This window comes from Glycine max, chromosome 7 (genome assembly GCF_000004515.6).
Source record: "Glycine max cultivar Williams 82 chromosome 7, Glycine_max_v4.0, whole genome shotgun sequence".
Classification (NCBI taxonomy): domain Eukaryota; kingdom Viridiplantae; phylum Streptophyta; class Magnoliopsida; order Fabales; family Fabaceae; genus Glycine; species Glycine max.
This window is the reverse complement of record NC_038243.2, coordinates 17,878,118-17,901,032: the sequence shown is the minus strand read 5'-3', so window position 1 is coordinate 17,901,032 and position 22,915 is coordinate 17,878,118. Positions and strand designations below refer to the sequence as shown.

Genomic DNA, 22,915 nt, shown 5'->3' with positions numbered 1-22,915 from the left:
GTGTTATGTTAATGTATACTACTTTTCTTTCATACCATTTTTTTTAAAGATATATTTAGTTTAAAATAGATGAAAATTCAGGGATTTAACATATTAATAAATATGGTAGATTGTTATCAACAATTTTTTTAATGCAAATTTATTTAAAATATGAAAAGAAAGTATATAAATTTTAATGAAATAATATTTTAATAAGAATCCCAAAAATTAAAGAAACCAAGTCGTAAAATATTAATTTGGTTTGATTGAGATTTTATTTTAAATGAAAATAAAATCAAATTTAACCAGATATGTTTTTTAAACTTGATTCCAATGATTTTTTCAATGAAAATCAAATCAAACCAAGCACACATACCTTAGGTATATTTGTTATATGGGGAAGGCATAATTATAGTGGGCCGTTAAAGGCTTAGTCCGTTGCCGCCACCGCTACAACGAGAGCAAAGCTTCGTAGCATAGCAGCAGCCAGCAGCACTTGGAGTTCCGACTTCGGCTTCTACTTCTTCCTTCGCTTTCGCAGCGAGGCAACGCATCGCAACGAGATTCTCCAAGCTCTGCATCCCTCGGCGACGCCGTCCACAACCTACTGTGTGAGCTTCTTCTTCTTGGTGTTGCTGTTGTGATTAATTTCTGGTTATGTTTTATTAACTGATGAAAAATGAAACCTTGGCGCGGCATGCATCGCATGTTCCCTATCATTTATCTTCACCCTTAAAATGATTCTTGCCCACAGCATTAGGTTTCAAGATGCTTTTTTATTTATTTTTTTTATTTTTTTGCATTTGGAGCTCACAACCCTGTTCTCCGAGTTTGGTCTGTGAGCGAATCTCTTGCATTCAATTTGTAATCCATCCCCTAAATGCTTTATAAGCATCGGATACTTTCATGGACTCAATTTTATTGTAGGCAGGGGAATTTCCCTAAACTTCTCTCTTTTTTCATTCCTTTCCTTTTTCCTTTCTTTTCTTTTATTTGAGCTGTATGGTTTGATACCTTTAAGTGAATTTGCCCCCAAGTGGATTGGATTTGAGTTAGGGTAATTCTCTCCGTGTCTTTGTTCATGCTTCATAGGACCGACCAAAACTTCGCTTTAAGGGATGCCAAGAAAAAAATATATGTGGTTTAGTAAAAAAAATTGAATTTGTTGCATTTATGCGGTTTTGTATAACTGAAATTGGGCCTTCTTTTGCAAACAAAACAAATAGACACTCATGCCATTGTGCTGCTACAAGGAGCATAGAGGCAGCAGCATTGTGAATACCATTAAAAATCAGTTACAGGTACTTCTTCCTTCGCTTTCGCCCTTCCTATGAATTAGTACATTGAATGGCACTAGAATCTAACTCAGCTTTTGCTTTTGCTTCTGCTTTTTTCAGTTTCATTATTAGTGCAAGATGCCTCGTTCTAAAGCCAACAACAACTCAAAGAAACTGAAGGGCATTGACTTCAAGGTTTCCCCTATGGCCCTAGCACTGCCCAACTCTATAATATGCATTTCTGCATGTGTAAAATTCTGTTTATGAGTATTTTGTAGCTTTTAAACATGGGTCACTTGTTCAAAATTTTCAGAAAATAAGGCGAAAGGTTGGGAGGAAACTGCCACCACCTAAGAATACAACAGATACTGAAATTAAATCTAAAGGTACCCCTTCTGCTCCAAAATTAAAATAGGTTCTGTTCATCACATGTTCATTTACCAATGGGTGTGCATGGTTATCCAAATTAAAACTAGATATATAGTTTGAGTTTTGAAACCATATCACTTTTTTTTTTTCCTGCAAAAATAGTATTATATTAATGAGTACCAGCGGTACTAAAAGTACATAATACAGGTCAGATCTGATCCCTTGACATTTGTTACGTCTATGGAACCATAATCTGATCTATGTGAAAACATTACAAAAATCTGCTCTGAAATTCTGTCCTCCTCATTTGAGGAATCCTACTCTAATTCTGTCCTCCTCACTTTTTTCTTTTTTAAATCTGGTTTGGTTTTTTGGCCAAATAGGTATATGGAGAAAACTGGATTTGGCTCAAAACCAGTTTTTGAACCAAACGTTATTCTAAAACCAGTTTTGAACTGATGTAAAATTAGTTATATATATATGAAGTTTGTAAAAAAATGGTTTTGAAACTGATTAACCGAACCATTTGTTAAGAAGTAATAAACCGGTTTGGTTTGAAAATCGGTTTACATTCTATGGATTTTTGGAATGTGGTTTGCGTTGGGTTATGGATTGGTTAAGTTTAATTGCTTCTTTTGCACACCCTAATAGTCTACTACCATTTTGTGTTAGCAAAGCAAAGTGCAAGACACGGTGAAATTTGTTGTACTTGTATTAACTTAATAACTTGTTTGATTTTGTTGATGCAAATAACAATCTGAGCTGTTTTCTTTTGCCATACTTCAAAGTTTTCACAAAAAATAACATAAAATAAAATTCTACACTATCCTGTCAAATTAAAATATATTTATATTTTGTCTGAAGTTTAAGAATGTCCATCTGCTTCTGCTGTTAATACTTATATAGTATAGAATCTCTCTTTTCCTCCCTCCGTATCTCTCTCTTACAACCCAACAAATGGAATTTCTTTTTAATTGTTTTACAACATTTATTTACAAATGACTTTAATGTCATGAAATAAGTTAACAAACATGTCTTCAACAGCAATTGTTCTTCCGGAACAGAGTCTTGCGGCAGAGAAGGCAGGTTTGGCTGTAAACAAGAAAGGTTTGACTTTAAAAGAACTTCTCCAGCAAACATCTCATCACAATCCAAAAGTTCGTAGAGGTATATTTATTTTTTTATAATATATTGTAATTATCTAATTGCCTTTAAATGTACTTATTAGTGTCATTAATCCTCTACATAACTATAGAACAAATTCTGTATGTTTTAAACCGATAAAATCTTCAAAAATATTATTCTTGATAAGCTGAGTTGAACAAAATTTTTCAGCTTAATAGAGATTAGCTTATTAAGCTATTAACCTTAAAAGTTAGAGGCCTGTTTATACTAGTGCACTTGCTACTAACATGTGATCATGTGGAGGGAATGTGACTGATTGAATTACGTAGATAATTCTAGCTATTTATTACAATTGTAATGTATTTTGTGTTCATATAATTAATGGAACTTTTTTATGAATTCAAATAACAATGAACCTTGGTTTGGAGCTGAAACACCAAGCCAAAACCTTGGTTTTGGTTTAGTTTTAAATTTTTGAGGAATGATAGCTCAAGTTGGTTCGAGTTTAAGCTTGAAGCCTAAAAATCAGTACCATGGATGCTGTGTCAATATTAGTCATTATTTCCAAATCTGTCAAAAATAAAATTAAGCAGCCATTAATTATATTATTTGGATCTTATGAAAGTTAATCTAATGGCATGTCTTGATTGATTTAATGTCTTGGCTTGGTTTCTATTCCTAATATACTCTTAGTCTTTTTGAATTGTAATGTCACAGATTAATGTCATTGCGTTATTTAATCCAGTTAAGCATTCAAATTTTCATTTAAATTTGATAATCCTCATATTTAATACTCTTTCTTTTCCACCCTTTAAATTACAGATGCATTGATTGGTATTAAGGATTTATTCACCAGATATCCAGCTGAACAGAAGTTGCACAAATATGCTGCTGTAGAAAAACTTCGTGAGCGCATTGGTGATGATGATAAAGTGGTTCGAAAATCATTATATGATCTTTTTAAAGTAGTGATTTTACCTTGCTGTAAAGAGGTACTTTTCATTTTGTTTACTTAAATCACTTTTCTAATACATTGGGATGATGCACCATTATCATTTGGATGGATAAAATATTCTAGGCTGCAGCTTTTTTTCTCCTTTTTTGATAATAGAGTTCACGTAGAACAAAGAAAAAAACAGCAGGAGGATTAAGATTTTTCCTAAAGTTGGATAGGACACTATAGATATCGAAAAATAATGATAATGCACATCAACTCAAAAGAGCAGCCCAGTACATACTGGAAGCCCAGAACTAGAAGAACCTTTAAAATCTTATCAGCAAAACTGCAAAAGCCCAAAATGCCCAGGAATGGTGGGGTAGAAGAAATTTATGGTTAAAGGTTATGGAATCATGCTCCCACCAAATTAACCTCACTCCAGCTAAAAAGCGCAATATTTTCATCCTACTCCCTAAACCACTGATCCACACAAATGTTGAGCCATTCTAACTTCTTGTTGGCTTATGAAAAATATTTTGCAGAGAAAATTTCATCTGTTAGAAACTGAAATATATAGCATTTGTAAAGGATTTCAGTCAGGGATTATTAATTTCTGATTAGTCTAAAATTAGTTTAACAATATTTGATACCTTGACGGATTATTCATTGGCTTCCGGTTAAGGGATACCCCAGGTTCACAAAAAAAAAATGCATTTTGATAGTTATTCACCAAAATTTTATGCTTGATAAAGCCTTGGTACGCACTTTAGGGGAGCCTTAACAAGGAAAGGTGTAATATGGTGTTGGCTTGGAACATTGATATTGGATATTTTTTTCTCTTGTGAAAAAGTAAATAATGGTTTTTTTCTCATGATTTATGATTTGTTATATTGTCTCTGGTTATTGATCTATGATGCATTAAGATGTTTGATTGTAATACTCTATAACTCTCTGAAGCTGATTGCTATCCTCATTGTTTTTGAATTCTGATCGAGGATCCAATTATTTTTTTCCTCATGCACCCTGTAATCTTTATATGATTATATATCATTACAGTAAGGATTTGTAACACTTCAATTGCCTTATTATGTTACTTGGTTCTCCCTATATTTTGTAGGACAATCAAGAGCTGATCGTTTCTTTATTGATGCCTTACATTTTTAATGCAATGACTCATTTGGTGGTTGATGTTCGGATGATGGCATTTGATTTTTTAGACCTCATTCTTGAGTTTTATCCTCCTTCCTTTTCACCATCTTATGCAGAAAAGGTGATATTATCTGCCATATTTAAAATTTCTTTTGCCGACATGTTAGGATTGCTCCTTCAAATCATATTTTGTTTTAAGATGCAACTCTTTGTTCTATGGTGATTTTGGGGGGTGGGGGTGGGGTGAAGGTTATTTGCTCATGCAATAGCAGCAGTTGTGAGCTCTTTAAACTTCTCTGATGCTCTTGTAATTGGATTTTACTTCCACCTCTACGGATGAAGCTTTTAATAATTTATTGACACAATGTCAAAACCTTTGTTATACAGTTTCATGCTAGTGATCTTTGAATTTTATGATATTTTCTGTACTGAAATGTTGCCTAACAATAGGAAGAAAAAATAAGCCAATGCTTCAATATGTCTTTGGATTTTTTATAGAATTTTGTGTAGTGTTTAACCAGATATAACAATAGCTTAAAATTTACTTGAGGTGCAATTTCCTTGTTATTTTAAATATTCTTATTTCTGATATGTTGTTATTCTGAATTCCTATACGGTCAATAGAGTATTTTTTTTTTAATTATTAATACCGTTTGAATATTTGTCTGATGAATTTGGGAAATTTGCTTAAATTATTGCGGCAATTTATTTCGTAGTTCTGTTGGCAAAATACACTGCAATTCATTGCATTTCTATTTCCCATGGTTTTTCTTGATTGGTTTCAGTGCCTTCATTTTCTTTATCTATTTCCTAGCACGCTATTATATTCTTCATCTGCATGCTTTTATTCTTCAATTGTTGCTGAAATTGAGTTCTATATCTCTCCCGTTATTGTAGTTGTATTTTTGTATTTGATGCTTAGAATTCACTTATCTTGGTTGCATGGTTAACAGATTTTTCAGAATTATGAGGATATTCTAGTGAGGAACCAGTACTATTTACAGGACAAAGGAAAACTAAAGGATGCTCTTGCTGGGCTGGTTCGCTGCTTGTCACTCCTGCCATGGAATAAAGAAGAAACTGATTTGCACAATAAGGTATTTTATTTTCATTTGGCTGTGAAAATTAGTAAAGACTCTTTTACATGAATCGACAATACAATTGTAAATGCTCTGTTAGTCTTTTTAATTTAAGTTTTGCTATTTCTATGCATGACATAAACCTCTTTGCATTTTCATTTTAGCAATCTCTTTTGTCATTTCATTTCCACTTAGCTTTATGATTAAATTGGTTGATTTATGTGCATCTGGAACTTGTAACTTCTTCTCAGGATACATGTAGTACTTTGTAATCTTGCACAACTCATAATTTCACAATACTATTCGGATAAATACATATACTATGAATAGAGTGGGAGTTATGACTATGATTTATATTTTTGGCTTTTCAGACCTGGTAAGTTTCTGCTGTGTGAAACATCTCATTGTGATTAATGTTGACTTTATTTTATCTTTTGTGCATTCACCAATTTATTTCTAATACTTTTTCTAATTTTAATAGGATGCTACTGGACAAAGGGTGTTGCATGCCTTTGAAGTTGATGTGTCTATGAGCTCTAATGGTATGCTAACTTCAAAAAAAAAAAAAAAACAATTTGATTTTGAAACAAATAACTAATTGACTGCTGTTGCATGAGTTTGCATAATTTTCAAATATTTAAAAGTTTTGTCAAGCTTTTATGTTCTTAACAATTGTCTGACAGTCCTGTTCTATGCTTTATCTGTTTGTGTAGGTTTTTCTTGTATCATAAAGAATTTGAAGGATCTAGTGCCAGTATTAATAAATAGTTTCCTGGAATTTATTCCATTGGTTCATTCTATGGAAAGTCTTGAAGGGAAGTCTTTTGGTTGTATGATATCCATTCTTCATAGCATATATCTTATAGTCAGGTCTATTGCTTATGGGACTGATAAGGATTCAGAATCCCCAAGTTCTCAAGGTGGACCTGATGCAGCTGTATGGGATGTTAACATCTCTTCTGCATTCTTGAAGAAATTATTTCCTCGTTTCCCCCTCAACCCGGTTGATCATCTTTCTGAAAAGGTGTGTGATTGTGTGTGTCGATTTTACCCTTTAGTGGGGACTGGTGAGTAGAACAATAATTGTAAAATTGTGGTCTAAAGAGAAGATAGAACTATTCATATAAAATTGGCATGTTATGGTCAAGTATATTTCAAAAATAAATTAGTTTACCCCTATAAAAAGTTTGTGGTGGATTACCCTTTTTCTGCTGTGTTGTGGTGATCTGGTTCCATTTGTGACATGGAGTGGGGGGAAGCAGCAGGACTGTGATATTCCTCTAATTCCAAATAAACTAATTCTTTCTTCTTTTACTTTGCAGGATTGTGATAGGTTGTTTGACTTGAACATGATCGTTGCCAAAATATTTTTTGAATTAAATGAATGGACGAGTCTTCCTCCTAATTTGTTGGAGACATTTCTAGAATTTTTTGAAAATGCTTTGCTTGGGAAGGTTTGATACATAACATAATCCTTTTTAAGTTTCATTATCAGTTGAAAATAGTGGTCATTCTACATCTGAAATTGACTTGAATTGTTAGTATACAGTTCTGCAGGGCTACACAGTCTGGTAAGGCTGTCTGGGAAGAGTGTTTAGTTCAGCTCCTTTCATTTATTCCTAAATTTCTTTCACGTGGGGCAAGCTCTTGGACATCACGTCTTCTTCAGGTTTGACTTGACAGTTGCCACATGAATTCCAAATAATTTATTTTTGTTGGAACTTTGGAAGCCATTAATTTGGATATTCTGATTTTTTTTTATTCTACAGTGGCTTTTGGTTTCTTTTTAGTTTTTATTATATGTTGATATGGTATGTTTTCAATTACTTCAATAATTACAAAAAATGTCATCTTCTATTTTCAATTGTTTCCTGTTTCCAAGATGTTGTCAGAGATATGGTAGAAGCCTGATTTTCTTGTTTTCACCATCTCCCAGTCCCTTGTGACTTCTTGAAAATAATAAAGAAAGGGTGACCTTTTTGTTAATCAGTGAAAATATATTAACTAAACTGAAAACAGTAAATAAACTGAACACTGCATTAATTTTCTGGTTTTGTATTATTTTGTACCATGTTTATGGTAATTATGTTTTTCCTTTCCACAGGTTTTGATGTTGCTATTAACATGGAATTGTGGCACTTGCAGGCTTTTACCCAGACATTTAGGGAAAGCAAGCCAGGTTCCTTGCTGAAATTGGCCTGTGTTTCTGCTATTGAAGATATGCTAACTCCTGTAAGTTTGGCTTCATATCATTCTAGGAACTTCTTTGAAATGAAATTCTTGACTTTTGGATAATCTTATGATTTATGAAAGCAATTTATTTCCTTCCTCTTCTCTCCCTTTCCATATTAACATTTATTTTTGTCTTTGGTTCAAATCTAGATTGAAAGCATGCTTTCCATAGAGACAAGCAATCCAGAAAATTTAGAACTTCAAGATGCTTTACTCGCATGGATTAGAGAGCTCCCTCTGTTGCTTATCCAGCTTGGAGATAAACACCCAACCTGCTCCCAGGTAGTCATTATTTTGATTCGAAAAGCAGCTTTTTATGTGAAATTCCTGGATTTGACAGAATTTTGAGAGATCAATGTGCTTTAGTATTGATCTTAAATCTGCAATTTAGTGTCTTGTTTTACCTAAAATGTTCAATGTTCATCATAGGTTGTGTTACGCCTTCAACTTCGTATTGGACAATGCTCTTTGTTGAATTCATCACTTGTTTGTATGTATGACAACACACAGTACTCATTGCTAGATTTTTATTGTACATGTCAAGGAGGTAAACATGAACATGCTGTTGACATCAATATTAATTATACATTACCTGTGTGAGTTATTCTTTGGCTTCTAAGTTTTTGGCTTTTTCATCTTGCAGGACAGATATGTTATGGTCCTTTTCTCAGGCTTCCTAGAGAATCTCAAGAGCTCTCTTTATGTTCCCTTTACTATTTCTCTTATTTGGACCTGCCTATTTTAAAGTCAATAGCTTGTTGTTGCCTAAGTAAGCTTTTGCGCATGTTTTAAATTTGACTAACTTGATATTTTTTAATGAATTTTTAGTTCACCATATCTCTTCACTTAACATTTTACCTACTATCATTTGCATAATTAATATTAAATGTTATTAAATTTTACCATGATACATGATGGCAAGTTATTGAAAGGCTTATCATTTAAATTTAAACATTAAATATAAGAGAAAAAGGTTGTCTTTGAATTAGTTGAATGTGAGATTTTGTTATTTGAGGAGAATAAGTTTCCAACTTTGTTCTTTCTTTACTTCTAGTAATATTAATAAATGTGAGGTATAGCATAGAAGTCCAACTACTTTGATTTTTTTTTTTTTTGAGGAATTTTTTTTCGGAAGCATCTTAGTCTATGTCCTCAAAGATTTAAGTAATATTTATTTAATAAAAAAACATGTAATTGGTGTGTCATCAAATAAAAAAAATGAAGATATTTGTCTGACTTGGAAGCCTTATTTTTTATTTATTTTTATGGCCTCCAGTAAACAATGATGATGGGACTTTTCAATCAAGAAGTACATAATGTGGTTTATTTTTGTTAAAATCTTGTAATGTTGATTTTAAAATTGGGACTTTCCCCCCAAAGTAAATGTTACAGTGATAAGACATTGTTTCTAAGTTATCCGGGAGAGATGCCTACAAGGACTCTGATATTAACGAGAAATAAGTGTTTTGATAAGTTAAAGCAATGGAGGATACTTTTGTATGGTACTTTTTCCTCAATCCTCACTTCCTGTGTCAGTGCTTTTAATGTGCAATGTAGCCAATGCCTTTAAAGTTGGAATAGGATTCAGATACTAATTCTGTACAAGTTTCTGGCTTAAAGCTTATGAATATTAATTTTGTTTGTACTTATTGCAGGTGCAGATCTAGATCCCTATGTGTTATTTAGGATCATAGAGGTTCTCCATTCAGCCTATAGAGATGGACATATAAAAATTGCAGATTACTTGAGTGTTTTCATCACCTTGGTCTTGCGTTTCAAAGTTTCCCCTGGTAGCTTACAAAGATTTATTTGGACTACTTGTTTGAACTTGTAACTTCTGATAATATCCATTTCTTGTTTCACTTTTCCAATTTAGAGCTTTTGTACATTATACTCAGTAGTAGTGATCAGAAAAAACTAGAAGGGGTTGAAATTGGCAATGCAAAACAACATATTCCATGTAATAGAAATAGGACCCAAAAATTGAATAGGGAAACTGAACAGTATTGATACTGAAATATGACTAATCAGAGGGAGGGGAAACTTCTGTTACAACATGGAATTAAGGATAATTAAAAGGAAAACTAGACTGTAGGGGCAGAGCTCCTTGCAGAATGAAAATGAAGAAAACTGAAATAAGAATAATCCCTTTCATGAGGAAGAACCCCTTCACTCAGCCTATCCAGATATTTTTCACTCAAGAATCCTCATACCTCTCATTCTGCTACCTTCCCTCAAATATTCATTCTCTCTCCCCCTAGTATGATCCTCACATCTCCCTCCCCCACTCTCCTTCTAGCTATCCATTCTGTTATGCTCTCCTTCTCTTCCCTCCAATTCACATCTTACCCTACCACTCCTCTTTATTTGTTAACTTCTAACTGCAGGCACAGTAAGCCCAATAGTTGGTTACCCTTCACCTTGTCTACATTGCTAATTTTCATCTGTACTTATCTATCCAATTTGCATTCCTACCACCTATATTTGGCTTCTTGGTAACTTGTAAATAACAATATTTATATAGCATTTTTTCCATGTTCTTGAGCTAGAAAAGCTACTGAATTGAGGAAAGTTGTGTTCATCCCTGGCCAAGAAAAAGCTAATTTAGTTATCTATGGTTATTGAAATAGCTATATTTATCAATCTTTTAAACCTACTTTTGGTAGTCAGTCTTCTGGCATCAGAAATGTTATTCTTTTTTAATTCTGCAGAAATCGGTTCTGCTGGTTTTAAGAGTGATCCACTCTGCCAAACTTTGAAGTCAATGACAACTGTTCTTTGCTCATACATGGCACAGATGGGTGACAATTCTCTTGTTCTGCAGATAGTAGAGAAAGTGATAATTGATCAGATAGTAAGTTGACACAATTGTTTGTTTTGAGCTTTCTTTTGCATTCAGATTTTTTTCTTGTATTTTTCTGGTGCTTGCTTGTTAGCTCATTTAGAGGTTTTCTAGAAGAATGACTCCTCCATTTCTCTTACTGATATTTTGTACCACAGCCACAAAAGCCTTCTTTGGATAATAGTTGCTCTCTCCTGAGAATGCTTGTTACAGTGGATTCCAAGCCCACAAGACTTTCTGAACAAAGCATTATCATTCTAGGCCAGCATCTTTCTGAATATCTGATGGATGCTGTGCAGGTGCGTATGCTGCCAAAAACTCTGACAAGCCATCAATATATGTTTGAAGCTATGTTGTTTCCTACATACATGTCTCCCTTAATTTTGTCCTTAATTTTGTTTTGAAAGTCAAATTGTTTAGAATGTCTTTGAAATATTATGATTGCTTGGTATGATATCTTACTATATAAAATAAAGATTGACAAGTTTTAAAAAGAAATGCAGAATCTGCAAAATATCTACGAGACATTATTATTTTATAGGAGATGGTGGGAATAATTTCTAAATCCTGCCTACTTCCCAGTTGATTGATTTTGGTTTATTTCCTTTGTTGATAATTGTTTTTGGAATTATCTAACGAGAGATATCAACATCACCCTTTTAACCGAAGTGAGAATTCTTTCAGAAAAATGTCGACTTGACCATTCTATGGGTGCTTACACCCTACTTTTGAGCTAGGACTTGATTCTTTTTTATTTTTCTTGCATTAATTTAGTGTTTTTTTTAATGGCTGAAGGTTCCATAGTTGAGGGTATATAAAACTAACCCTTCGGCCTCAAGGGTATTATTTGTAACAAATAACCAAGATCTTTTCATTTTCTCATCCTGCTTTAGAGACATCTATCAATTATTATTATTATTATTATTATTATTATTATTATTATTATTATTATGCTAGATCCCTATTATGTTTTCTGAAACTAGTACGTGCTTCTTGCAATTTATCATCATTTTCTTTTCTTTTCAAAAGCATTGGGTTTTAATTTTTGTTGACAACATGAATTGATTTAATTATTATATATATTTTAGTTTTTTGCTAGATTCCTAGTATGTTTTCTGATTCTAGTAAGTACTTCTAGTAATTTATCTTAGTTTTATTTTGTTATTTTTCCTAAAGCAACGGATCTTAATTTTTGCTGATATGAATTGATATTTTTCTTGATCATATATTTCACTGTACCACAGTGCATTCCAGAAGATGGTGATGAACAGGGGACTCCCTCCATTCAATTAAGTACTCGGCATTATTATCTCCTACCTTGTTTTTTCTTGTTTGATCGGTGCCATAAACTTATGAATCTTGTGTTGAAGAGAATGGGATCAGCTATAACTGAAAGTAGTTTGTCACCGATATCTGATAAATGCACTCAACATACAAGGAACTGTTTGGATAGAGTGAATGCTGTCACTTCTGTACTTTTTTTGATGCACAAGGATGCTAAATTGCAACCGATTATGTCTTTATTCAAGGAAGATATTGATAACGTCATACATAAAGTTTTTTCTTTAAAGGTAGGCTCAACCTTAGTGATCAAGAACATCTATTGATTGCTATTTTGAAGCTTGCTGTTCATAACTATTACTTATCTGCAAGAATTTCTTTTGGTTGGATAAAACAAAATTGTGAGTTTTAATAAAGGTTTTCAGTATTTTGTGATTGTCTATACTACTGTATGTAGATAGTTACATCCTCTACAGTGAGGCTTTGTGGCCTGCAACATACTAGGGATCATTTGCTTTTGGGATGTGTATCTGCACCAAATACATGCACACACTCCTTTATCATTTAATCCATAATATCACCTTTTGTTTTGGCAGCATAAAGTTCAAGTAGAGTGCTTATTGCATGCAATTATGCTAAATATATTGGCTAGCTTTCTGTAGGAAATAACTTCAAGGAAGATATGAAATGAATTACAATATTACATGGAAAGGTGTTCCTGTATTGACAATTTAGTGTAAAATGGGCTATTTTAAGACAAGATAATTCATTATCTTGAAAAAGGTTTGGTAATGGATTTGAAACATAACAATGTCTCCATTGTTGCTTCTATTATACTTAGATAAACTGTGGTAGGATGCCTTTGGTGCATTTATTTTAATCTGACCCATGAACTCTTGGGTGTTTATGTCCAAGTTACATCAGCACTCAGGCTTCTGCAGTAAAACACTGCTCAGGCCTTAATGGTTTCTTAGACAAACACATAGTCAAGCTAGTAGATACTAAATTTGGTTGGGTTGAAATCTGGTAATGGAACATTGCAAGTTTCCCAAAGAATACTTGTGCTGTGACATAATGATTTGATGTATTTTCATTTTTGTTTGTCTGACTGTTCTGTTAACTGTGGGATGAGTTTATTATTCTTGTTATTGTTCTGTTAACGTATTTAGTTTCCCAAAAAAAATTAATAGGCGTTCTTTGATTATTTCTTTTATTTTTTATGTAGACATCAGGGCGGATCAGTACGACAATTGAAGAAAGGCATGAAATACAATGTGCATTTGAACAACTGAAAATCTTAACGGGATAACAATTTTCAAGAAGGATGTTCTGAATTGAGAAACTGGTTCATGTATGTTTTTAAAGCTTGCTAGCAAATTTTTCTGACATATCATTCATCTTCATGTCATTTTATTATGTATCTGTTGGAATTTCGTATTTTGTTGTCTAGTGTGTACCATATAATACATCTTCAGGAATTTCAGAATAATTCTAGTGCTGTTTTTTGGTTTGTTCACTTGTCAGGGGTGAGGAGTGTCGTTGGGACATGTCTTCTAGTGTCTCTTGCTTTTGTGTATGACCTGTTTGAATTGAGCTATTCATCATAAAGATGACCCCACCTGCAATGTTGAATTTACAAACCAATGTTTATCATCTTCCTTCTCTGTCTTCGTCTTCCCTCCTCTTTTTTTGAGATATCATGTTTATCTTCTTTCTATCACTTTGTTCAGCTTAATCTTGCTAATAATTTTTTTTGCTTCATTTGTGTGCATTCAGCCTTTCAAATGAATCATACTATCCATGACTGCCAAGGTCACCAAAAAACATGAATAAAAATGTCATAAGTTGCTTAATCTATTATTCACCAAAAAAAAAAGTTGCATAATCTATCCCTGAATATAGCAATTGGGTAGTTCTGATATGCTCGAGTCCATGACAGGATATTTGCAGGCATCGTTGGCATAGAAGGGAGTTTTTTTTGTCAAATTGACAGGCAGAGGACATGGACTGAGCTCTGGGGTAGGTAAAATGTTATTCATATATATATATATATATATATATATATATCTTGTGAGGGAGCCTTTTTTATGTTAGAGTGAGTAGTAAATCTAGGTTATTAGATATATCATCATGAACGGTCAAGATTAATACACAGATTGTGTTAAGATTAATACACAGATTGTGTTAAAAGTTAAATGACTTTTTTAAGTGATCACAAACATTAAATTTTGACCATTTATGCATAATTGTACAATTCAAATTTACTTCACTCATTTTCACTAGATATGCTCTTTCTCTCTTATTTTATCAAATTATGTTATAGTGTAAATTATACCAACTATGACACCATTCAATAATTTTTAATTGAATAATTTTATCTCAAAATTCACCATTATATCGAAAGCTCCTTTAAAATGGGCAAACTTTATTAGAGAGACTAAAATTAATCATCTAAAATTTGATAGGGTCTAAAAATGGGCCAATTTTTTGATAGGGACTAAAAATCGAATCGAAATTTGAAATAGTTGAGGGACAAAAAACTTAATTAATCCTATTTTTAAAATATATATAAACATGAAGCATTTGATCATCTTATTATTGTTCATTTATTTGCAAAGTTAAATTAATCACCTTGTGTAGTTATATATCAACAATTGAATCAAGTAAAATCACATTTTAGGTAAAGTTATTGACGGTGTAATATTTGGTGTTATGCAGGTGTAATTTGATCTCTCTCCATATGTGTGCGCCCTTTTTGTCTTAGATTGCTTCCGAGTTGTAACTTTTTCTCTCTAACTTGCGGTGAAGTCTGGATCAAAACTGGTAAACTTTGTTAGGGTAAACGCGGCATCAGTTTTATTACTCTCAGAGCATACTTGGCATTGGCATCCTCATCTACTAACCTACTTCTCCCGAGTTTAATTTGCAAGCAGTTTTGAGGCCTGCCTGCAGCAGGCACTTTATTTCACTTTGGAGAAATCTAAAGTTTGCATGCAGCCTCAGTTTTGTTTCACTGTGTTTCTATTAGCTAGCCTCGTGATGAGCGTCAATGGCTTAGACACAGTAGATATTATAGTTTTCGTGTTAATTTTCTTTCCTATACAAGTATACAACAATAGTGTTAAGACTAAAGATTTCTGACCAAAATTTTGATGATAGTATAACTTTATATGAGATTATTTAAAGTAATTTAACAAAGTCACCAAGTGTAAAAAATCAGAAGACGCTTGCAGCTAACAACAAATTTAAGCCTAAAGTCTCGTACTATATAATTATCTGCAGATCATTTGAAAGTTGCTCAAAGCAGTAACTTTCCTTGATACTGTGGTAGCTCATTTAAAATTAAACTTTGACAAAAATGGGTGAAGTATATAGGATGAGCAGTAAAGAAATAAGACAAAAGCATCAAATAAAATAAGATTGTTGCGCAAGAAAATATAGGTCACATGCATCAAATCTTTAAGAAGCTGTTGGTTTAATTGTTAAATTATACAAGAAGACAATTATTGTACAACGGCTTCATATATTTACTGAATCATGTTGAATAAATTCAAAAGCATGTTTGGAAGTTTGCCTCGAGATGAATAAAAATGTCATTGATGTATGATATAGGCAATAGAAAAAGGATAATTAGCAAGATGCTTGCTCCATGGATATGTCCCTGAATTTAGAAAAGTTTAAATATGCTTCCTTCATTTGATTTATTGGCAGCAAGATAGTGGTGAAGGAGATGTTGAAGGTCTCAAACAAGCAGAGTGGAATCAAGCCTTCACTGGAAATCAGTGCGATGTGTTGGAAAATGAGAAATGTATAGTAAAAGACGTATCAAATGACATTGTCGTTAAAGATTTATGTCGTTATGGATTTATGTCTCAAGGTACTACGAAAATTCCTCAAGAAATAATAGGCTCTTAAAGCTTAAGCAGAACAACTTTATCCTACGTTTAGATGGGCAATTAGAATTTGAAAGAAAAATATGATATTTGAATGACTTTCAATTGAATTTCCTACACCCAATGTTTGGATGGGTCACTTTTACAGAGCAAAACATTTTTTTATGAAATTTTGGCATTTTTACAAGATATTTAATTAACTAAAATAGTGAAATTTAAAATTCTACTAGAAGATATAGATGCATGTTCGCAATTAGAACTAGACATGCAAGTAAGCCCACTCGCGAAGCTTGCATTCAGCAAATTCCACAACCCGTAAAATCCATACAGTGAAGCGCATTCTAAACGTATCTAGGACGAAAACTGAATTTTTCTAATTTTATAGATAAGAAACATCTTTTAATATATATTTTTTTTCAATTGGATGTTTTCATCTAACTTCTTTTGACCATTAATTGTTAGACTTGGAGCTGACATTCCTATTAGATGCCTACGGATGTTTGGAAGAGTTTTGTTGCTGTTATGTAGTTCAATGTTTTTTCTAGGTAGCAGTCATGTCGGGTTATGATAGCAATCATTTCTTATCTAAAGTGTATGTTTAGATGGATAGCATATTCTCTGAAAGCTTTAACAACTATTCTATCACCATAGAACTTCCTCATTGATTGTCCTGTTTATTTTGTACTATCAACTGCATGTATTGATGTATAACCTTCGTTAGAAGGAAGACATAAAACCATATATAAGACATTAAAGAACAAATGTAGAAGTACAATCACAACAGTATTATGGAGAGAAACCAAGGAGAATTGAATCCCCATTTATGATTAAACAAACATAAATTATTGATGGGATTTTCGGATGGATCCACGTTTTCTTCTGTTTTTTTTTTCGTTTCAGTTTTTTCGGGAATTTGCTTTCTGAATTTGGTCCATTTTCCTCCCACGTTCAATCCTTATCTCTGCAAACGTTTAGTAATAAACTCACGTCTCTATCCTCAAACCCACATTCTGATCCGAATTGATTGAGCTATGTGATGGACAAATTCTATAGATAGGATGAAGTGCTCTCAGTTTTGTATCACCAAACCTACTTCTCTATTCAGAAAAATACATCATCTATTCAAAGTGAGTAAGGGTCTGGATAAACAAAGTTGTCTTTGGGTTCGTGCTTGTGCTGCTTCGTGTTTGATCTGCAATGGCTGGAAGTACACTTGTGTTGTTTAGCTTCTGCTGTTGGATCTGAATATGTCATTTAAATTCATTCACATGTTTAGATCAATATGTATATCTTTTACATTTGGTATCATAGCACTATATGTCTCTGTCTTGCTTCTATTTTGGAACTATATGTCAGTAATGTTGTTCTATTTAATGTGGCTGGAAACCTTCGAGTTCTCCTTTGTGTTGCTACTTTTTGCCCACGATGACATTAATGATTCACGAACCCATCTTATTGGTTGGAGGCCGGAGATGTTCGTGCATGTGACGTCGTACCACTAGCATGGCGTGGCGTCGTCGTCGTTCCAGTTGGAGAAAGTGACGACGCTGGAGGCATCCACGACGGACTTCAGAGTGAAAAGCACGATGCCGTCGGAGGAGATAGAAACAGAGGGACGGAAATAGATGAGCAGAGTAACGATCATTTAGAATAAGTTATAATACGACACCGGTTTGGAAGTGAAAGAAATATCACGAGAAACCCGTCCATATATATATATATATATATATATATATATATATATATATATATATATATATATATGATATAATAAGGTCATCCTTTCACCTGTAGGAAAAAGTATATTAATTTATTATTTCTCTACTTATCAATATGATTTAAATATGAGTTGTTAAGTGCCTTTTTGTGTGTTTGAATTATTTATTTATTAAGATTAATTGTATGCTTATTTTGGTATTTAAGCATGCAATATTAAGTTAAATAATTTATGCACATTAAATTTAATGGTTAAGAGCTTATATGGTTTCAACTATTGGATAATTGTATGCATATATTATTTATTTACTTTTGAAGTTTTGTGTGTATGATTTTATGATTTTATACATGCGAAGTTATCTTGAATATTTTTTATGCAATGTTATTCAATTTATTTACATTATTTAGAATATTATGTAAATATTTAGCTCTTAATTAAGAATTAATGTTAAGTGATTAATATGATTTAATTAATTAGAGAATAGCCACAACATCTTTAATTGATTAGGTTTATATATTAAGTGTAAAAATCACATTTAAAAAACATTGGTTGTGATTAATCATACTTAATGTGATAAAATATACCCACAGGAATTTTGTTATGTTTGTATGATTAATTAGGATAAAATATCAAGTTATATTTCTTAATTTACCCACAGGAATTGAGGAAAATGAACATAATTTGATAGTTTTATCATAAGTATGAATCTAATTGAGTAGGACTTTGGCCCACAGGCAAGTTGTATGTCACTAGGTTCATGAACTAATACATATTTTACATTGGTAAAACATGACAATTTATTGAGTCTCAAATTACGAATAATGAGAATGTATTCTTCAACTTTGTAGTTAATCAATCCGCAAACATTTTTTATATTAAGTGTGATATTCCTGAATTGAAAAGGGACAATTATAAAGTTTGGAGGGAGAGAATTCTCCTTCATTTAGGCGGGATGTATATTGACTATGCTATTAGGAAAGACGAACCGTCAGGCATTACTGAAACTAGCACTCGAGACTCTGTTGATCTTTATGAAAAGTGGGAGAGATCTAATCGTCTATCCGTAATGTTCATAAAGACTAATATATCTACTAGTATCCGTAGTTCCGTCGATCAGCATGAAAAGGTCAAGGATCTTTTGAAGACCATTAATTATCAGTTTATTACATCTTATAAGGCCCTTTCCAGCACCCTTTTAATGCAGTTCTCATCCTTAAAGCTCCTTAAAGTTCTCACCCTTATAATGCAGTTTATTACATCATGCGCATGAGGGATATAGTGGCTCAACTAAAAGCCTTGGAGGTTACCATGTCTGATTCATTCCTAGTACACTATATTTTGTGTACTCTGTCCTTGCAATATGCTCCCTTCAAAATCTCTTATAACACACATAAAGACAAATGGTCAATTAATGAGTTGATGACCATGTGTGTTCAAGAAGAGGAAAGGTTAATTATGGAAGAGGGCGAAAGGGTGAACTTAACTGTTCATGGAAAAAAGAAAGGGGATCAACCCAAAAACAAGGGCAAAATTCCTGCCCAGCCAGTCATAAAGAAAGAGTCCATGTGTTTCTTTTGCAAGAAGAAATGACACATGAAGAAAGACTGCTTAAAGTTTAAGAGTTGGATGGACAAGAAAGGTACTCCATTTTCTTTTGTTTGTTATGAATCTAATATGGTTAGTATTAATCATAACACATGGTGGATTGATTCTGGTTCTACAATCCATGTTTCTAATACCTTGCAGGGTATGGAAAACCTAAGGAGGCCAATAGGAAGTGAGCAGCATTGAGAGACATAAGGCAAAACTTGTTGCCAAATGGGTTCACTCAAAGAGAAGGAATTGATTACACAGAGAATTTTTCTCCTGTATCTAAGAAAGATTCCTTTCGAATAATTATGGCATTAGTAGCTCATTTTGACTTTGAGTTACATCAAATGATGTGAAAACGACATTCCTTAATGGTCATCTAGAGGAAGAGTTTTACACGAAACAGCCTGAAGGATTCTCCTCTACTAAAGGCGAGCACTTAGTTTGCAAGCTTAATAAATCAATCTATGGCTTGAAACAAGCTTCCCGCCAATGGTATCTAAAGTTTCATGATGTCATCACTTCATTTGGCTTTGAAGAGAACATCATGGATCAATGTATATACCAAAAGGTCAGTGGGAGTAAGATTTGCTTTCTTGTGTTATATGTGGATGACATTTTGCTTGCAACTAATGATAAAGGTTTGCTATATGAGGTGAAACAATTTCTCTCGAAGAACTTTTATATGAAGGATATGGGAGAGGAATCTTATGTCATTGACATTAAGATCCATAGGGAAAGATCTCAAGGCATTTTGGGTTTGTCTCAAGAGACTTATATTAACAAAGTTTTAGAGAGATTTAACATGAAAGGTTGTTCACCAAGTATATAGCTCCAATTGTGAAGGGTGACAAACTCGTTTTGAGTCATTGCCCGAAAAATGATTTTGCACTAGACCTAACATTGCATATGTTGTTGGAGTTTTGGGAAGATATCAGAGTAATCCAGGTATTGACCACTGGAAAGCAGCAAAGAAAGTGATGAGATATCTTCAAGGGACAAAGGATTACATGCTCATGTACAAAAGGACTGATTGTCTGGAAGTGATTGGCTACTCCGATTCAGACTTTCCTGGTTGCGTTGATTCACGAAAATCAACATCTAGTTATATTTTTATGTTAGTCGGTGGAGCTGTATCTTGGAGAAGTGTCAAGCAAACCTTAATTGCTACTTCCACTATGGAGGCTGAGTTTGTTTCCTGTTTTGAGGCTACCTCGCATGGTGTATGGTTGAAGAGTTTAATGTCTGGCCTTAGAGTTGTGGACTCTATTTCCAAGTCATTAAAGTTGTACTATGACAAAGTAAGCACATCGATGTCAAGTACTTAGCCATAAGAGAACGTGTTAAAGAGAAGAAAGTGGCCATTGAACACGTCAACATTGAGTTGATGATTGCTGATCCTTTAACTAAATGCATGCCACCAAAGAATTTTAAGGATCATGTAGTACGAATGAGACTTGGTTCCATGATGTAATTTCATTGTACGTATATTTGTTATTTTCAATGAAACTCTTATTTAGTTAGATATTTTCTCATATGGATTTGTGCACATATTTATTTATTTCGAGAAAAATCATTCGGTTTAGATCTAGAATAAACATATGGTTTATTCATTAAGTTGAGAGACTTGATATATTGTGGTACATGGAAGATATTACTCATCATCAGAGGACCTATTGTCATGACTCATATATTATGTTTCTTGTTATGGTTGATGTTGAGTTAAATGGACCAAGTGGGAGAATGATGGAATTTTCGGATGGGTCCACGTTCTTCCTCTGTTTTTTCCCGTTGCAGTTTTTTTCGAGAATTTGTTTTCTGAATTTGGTCCATTTTTCTCGTGCCTTCAAATTGTTGACTGCATTTTATTTCTTCTTTTTGATTGAAGAACCTTTGGGATGCACATGACTAAAATCAGATATTAGTAGTGTTAGCATGTGCCTTTAAATTGTTAATTGCATTTTTTTGGAAAAAATAGTATTTATAACTAAAATTATTTTGATATCCTAACAGAATATGCTTATTAATTCGAAAATCATGATAATTTCTATATCCTAACAGGATATTTAAAATTCATTGTTAAGTACCTATTAATTTGGAATGAAAACTAACAAAAATACAAATAAAATATGCTTATTAATTAAACATTAATAAATTGACAACGATTACGGCAAAAACAAATACAAAATCGAAGCTGATTTGAATAATATGTTAAAATTGATAGTATAATATTTAAAAATCTCAAGCAGATGAATGAGAGGCTGCATAATGAATAGAAATGAATGAATTGATTGCATATATAGATAAGAGTAGTGAAGATTTAAAAATCTCAAGCGGGACGTTGCTACTTTATACAACAATACTAACCTAAAAAGTGGTAAATTTATATGAATATGCTTTAGTGGGAGTGATGTAATACAATCGTACACGTGCGCAGGTCTGTCCCGTAGACTTGTTAATGGTCATTGCAAATGAAGTCGTGAATGGAAACTGTCTTCCAATTAGTTTGAATGGCCACGAAGAATCAAAAGGAGACATATTCATTCTTGGTATAAACATTAATTTTTTTATCAATGGTGTTAAAATTCATTATGAAATGGATGAAAATTAAGTTTATTTGGATGATAATAATGTTTAAGTAGTCGTGTATGAAAATTTTCTTCTAATATTATGTTAAAATTGATGGTGTTATATTTAAAATTAATTGTTAAGTACCTACTAATTAGGGATAAGTCAACCTCTAAATTATGATTATTTCAATATCTTAACAGAATATGCTTTAATTTGAAAATTATAATTATTTTCATATCCTAACAGAATAGTTAAAATTGATTGTTAGGTGCCTATTAATTTGAAATGAAAATTAATAAAAATACGAATAAAATATGCTTATTAATTGAACATTACTAAATTGACAATGATTACGGCAAAAAAAATACAAAATTGAAGTTGGCTTTAATAATATGTTAAAATTGATACTGTAATATTTAAAATTGATTGTTAAGTACCTACTAATTAGGAATAAATCAATGTCTAAATTATGATTATTTTCATATCTTAACAGACTATGCCTATTAATTTGAAAATTATGATTATTTTCATATCCTAACAGAAATTTTAAAATTGATTGTTAAGTACTTATTAATTTGAAATGAAAATTAACAAAAATACAAATAAAATATACTTATTAACTAAACATTAATAAATTAACAATGATTACGACAAAAACAAATACAAAAAATAAGTTGGTTTTATTAAAATTGATATTGTAATATTTAAAATTGTTTGTTAAGGACCTACTAATGAGGAATAAGACAACATCTAAATTATGATTATTTCCATATCCTAACAAAGTATTACTTATGAATTTGAAAATTATGATTATTTACCTATCCTAATAGAATATTTAAAATTAATTCTTAAGTACCTATTGGTTTGAAATGAA

The 22,915-nt window shown here is 32.4% G+C and overlaps 1 protein-coding gene across 4 annotated transcripts; it reads left to right on the top strand.

Annotated features, from left to right (window-relative positions):
- Positions 1 to 450: 450 nt before the first annotated feature.
- Positions 451 to 15,402, top strand: LOC100775525 (uncharacterized). 4 transcript variants are annotated; one of them, XM_006583591.3, is made up of 23 exons: positions 451 to 590; positions 1,206 to 1,280; positions 1,377 to 1,451; positions 1,570 to 1,642; positions 2,670 to 2,792; positions 3,573 to 3,742; positions 4,805 to 4,957; positions 5,790 to 5,933; positions 6,397 to 6,457; positions 6,629 to 6,939; positions 7,238 to 7,369; positions 7,465 to 7,584; positions 8,061 to 8,147; positions 8,298 to 8,429; positions 8,577 to 8,694; positions 8,791 to 8,916; positions 9,803 to 9,937; positions 10,859 to 11,001; positions 11,148 to 11,288; positions 12,234 to 12,282; positions 13,496 to 13,621; positions 14,210 to 14,289; positions 14,989 to 15,402. In XM_006583591.3, exons 3-21 carry the CDS (start codon positions 1,395 to 1,397, stop codon positions 13,522 to 13,524), a joined length of 2,304 nt encoding a protein of 767 aa, XP_006583654.1. In that variant the 5' UTR covers positions 451 to 590; positions 1,206 to 1,280; positions 1,377 to 1,394; the 3' UTR covers positions 13,525 to 13,621; positions 14,210 to 14,289; positions 14,989 to 15,402. The 4 variants fall into 4 exon arrangements, with proteins under 4 accessions (XP_006583654.1, XP_040873017.1, XP_006583652.1 ...); XM_041017083.1 differs by having other exon boundaries at positions 14,210 to 14,293; XM_006583589.4 differs by having other exon boundaries at positions 12,234 to 12,560.
- The last annotated feature ends 7,513 nt before the right edge of the window (positions 15,403 to 22,915 follow it).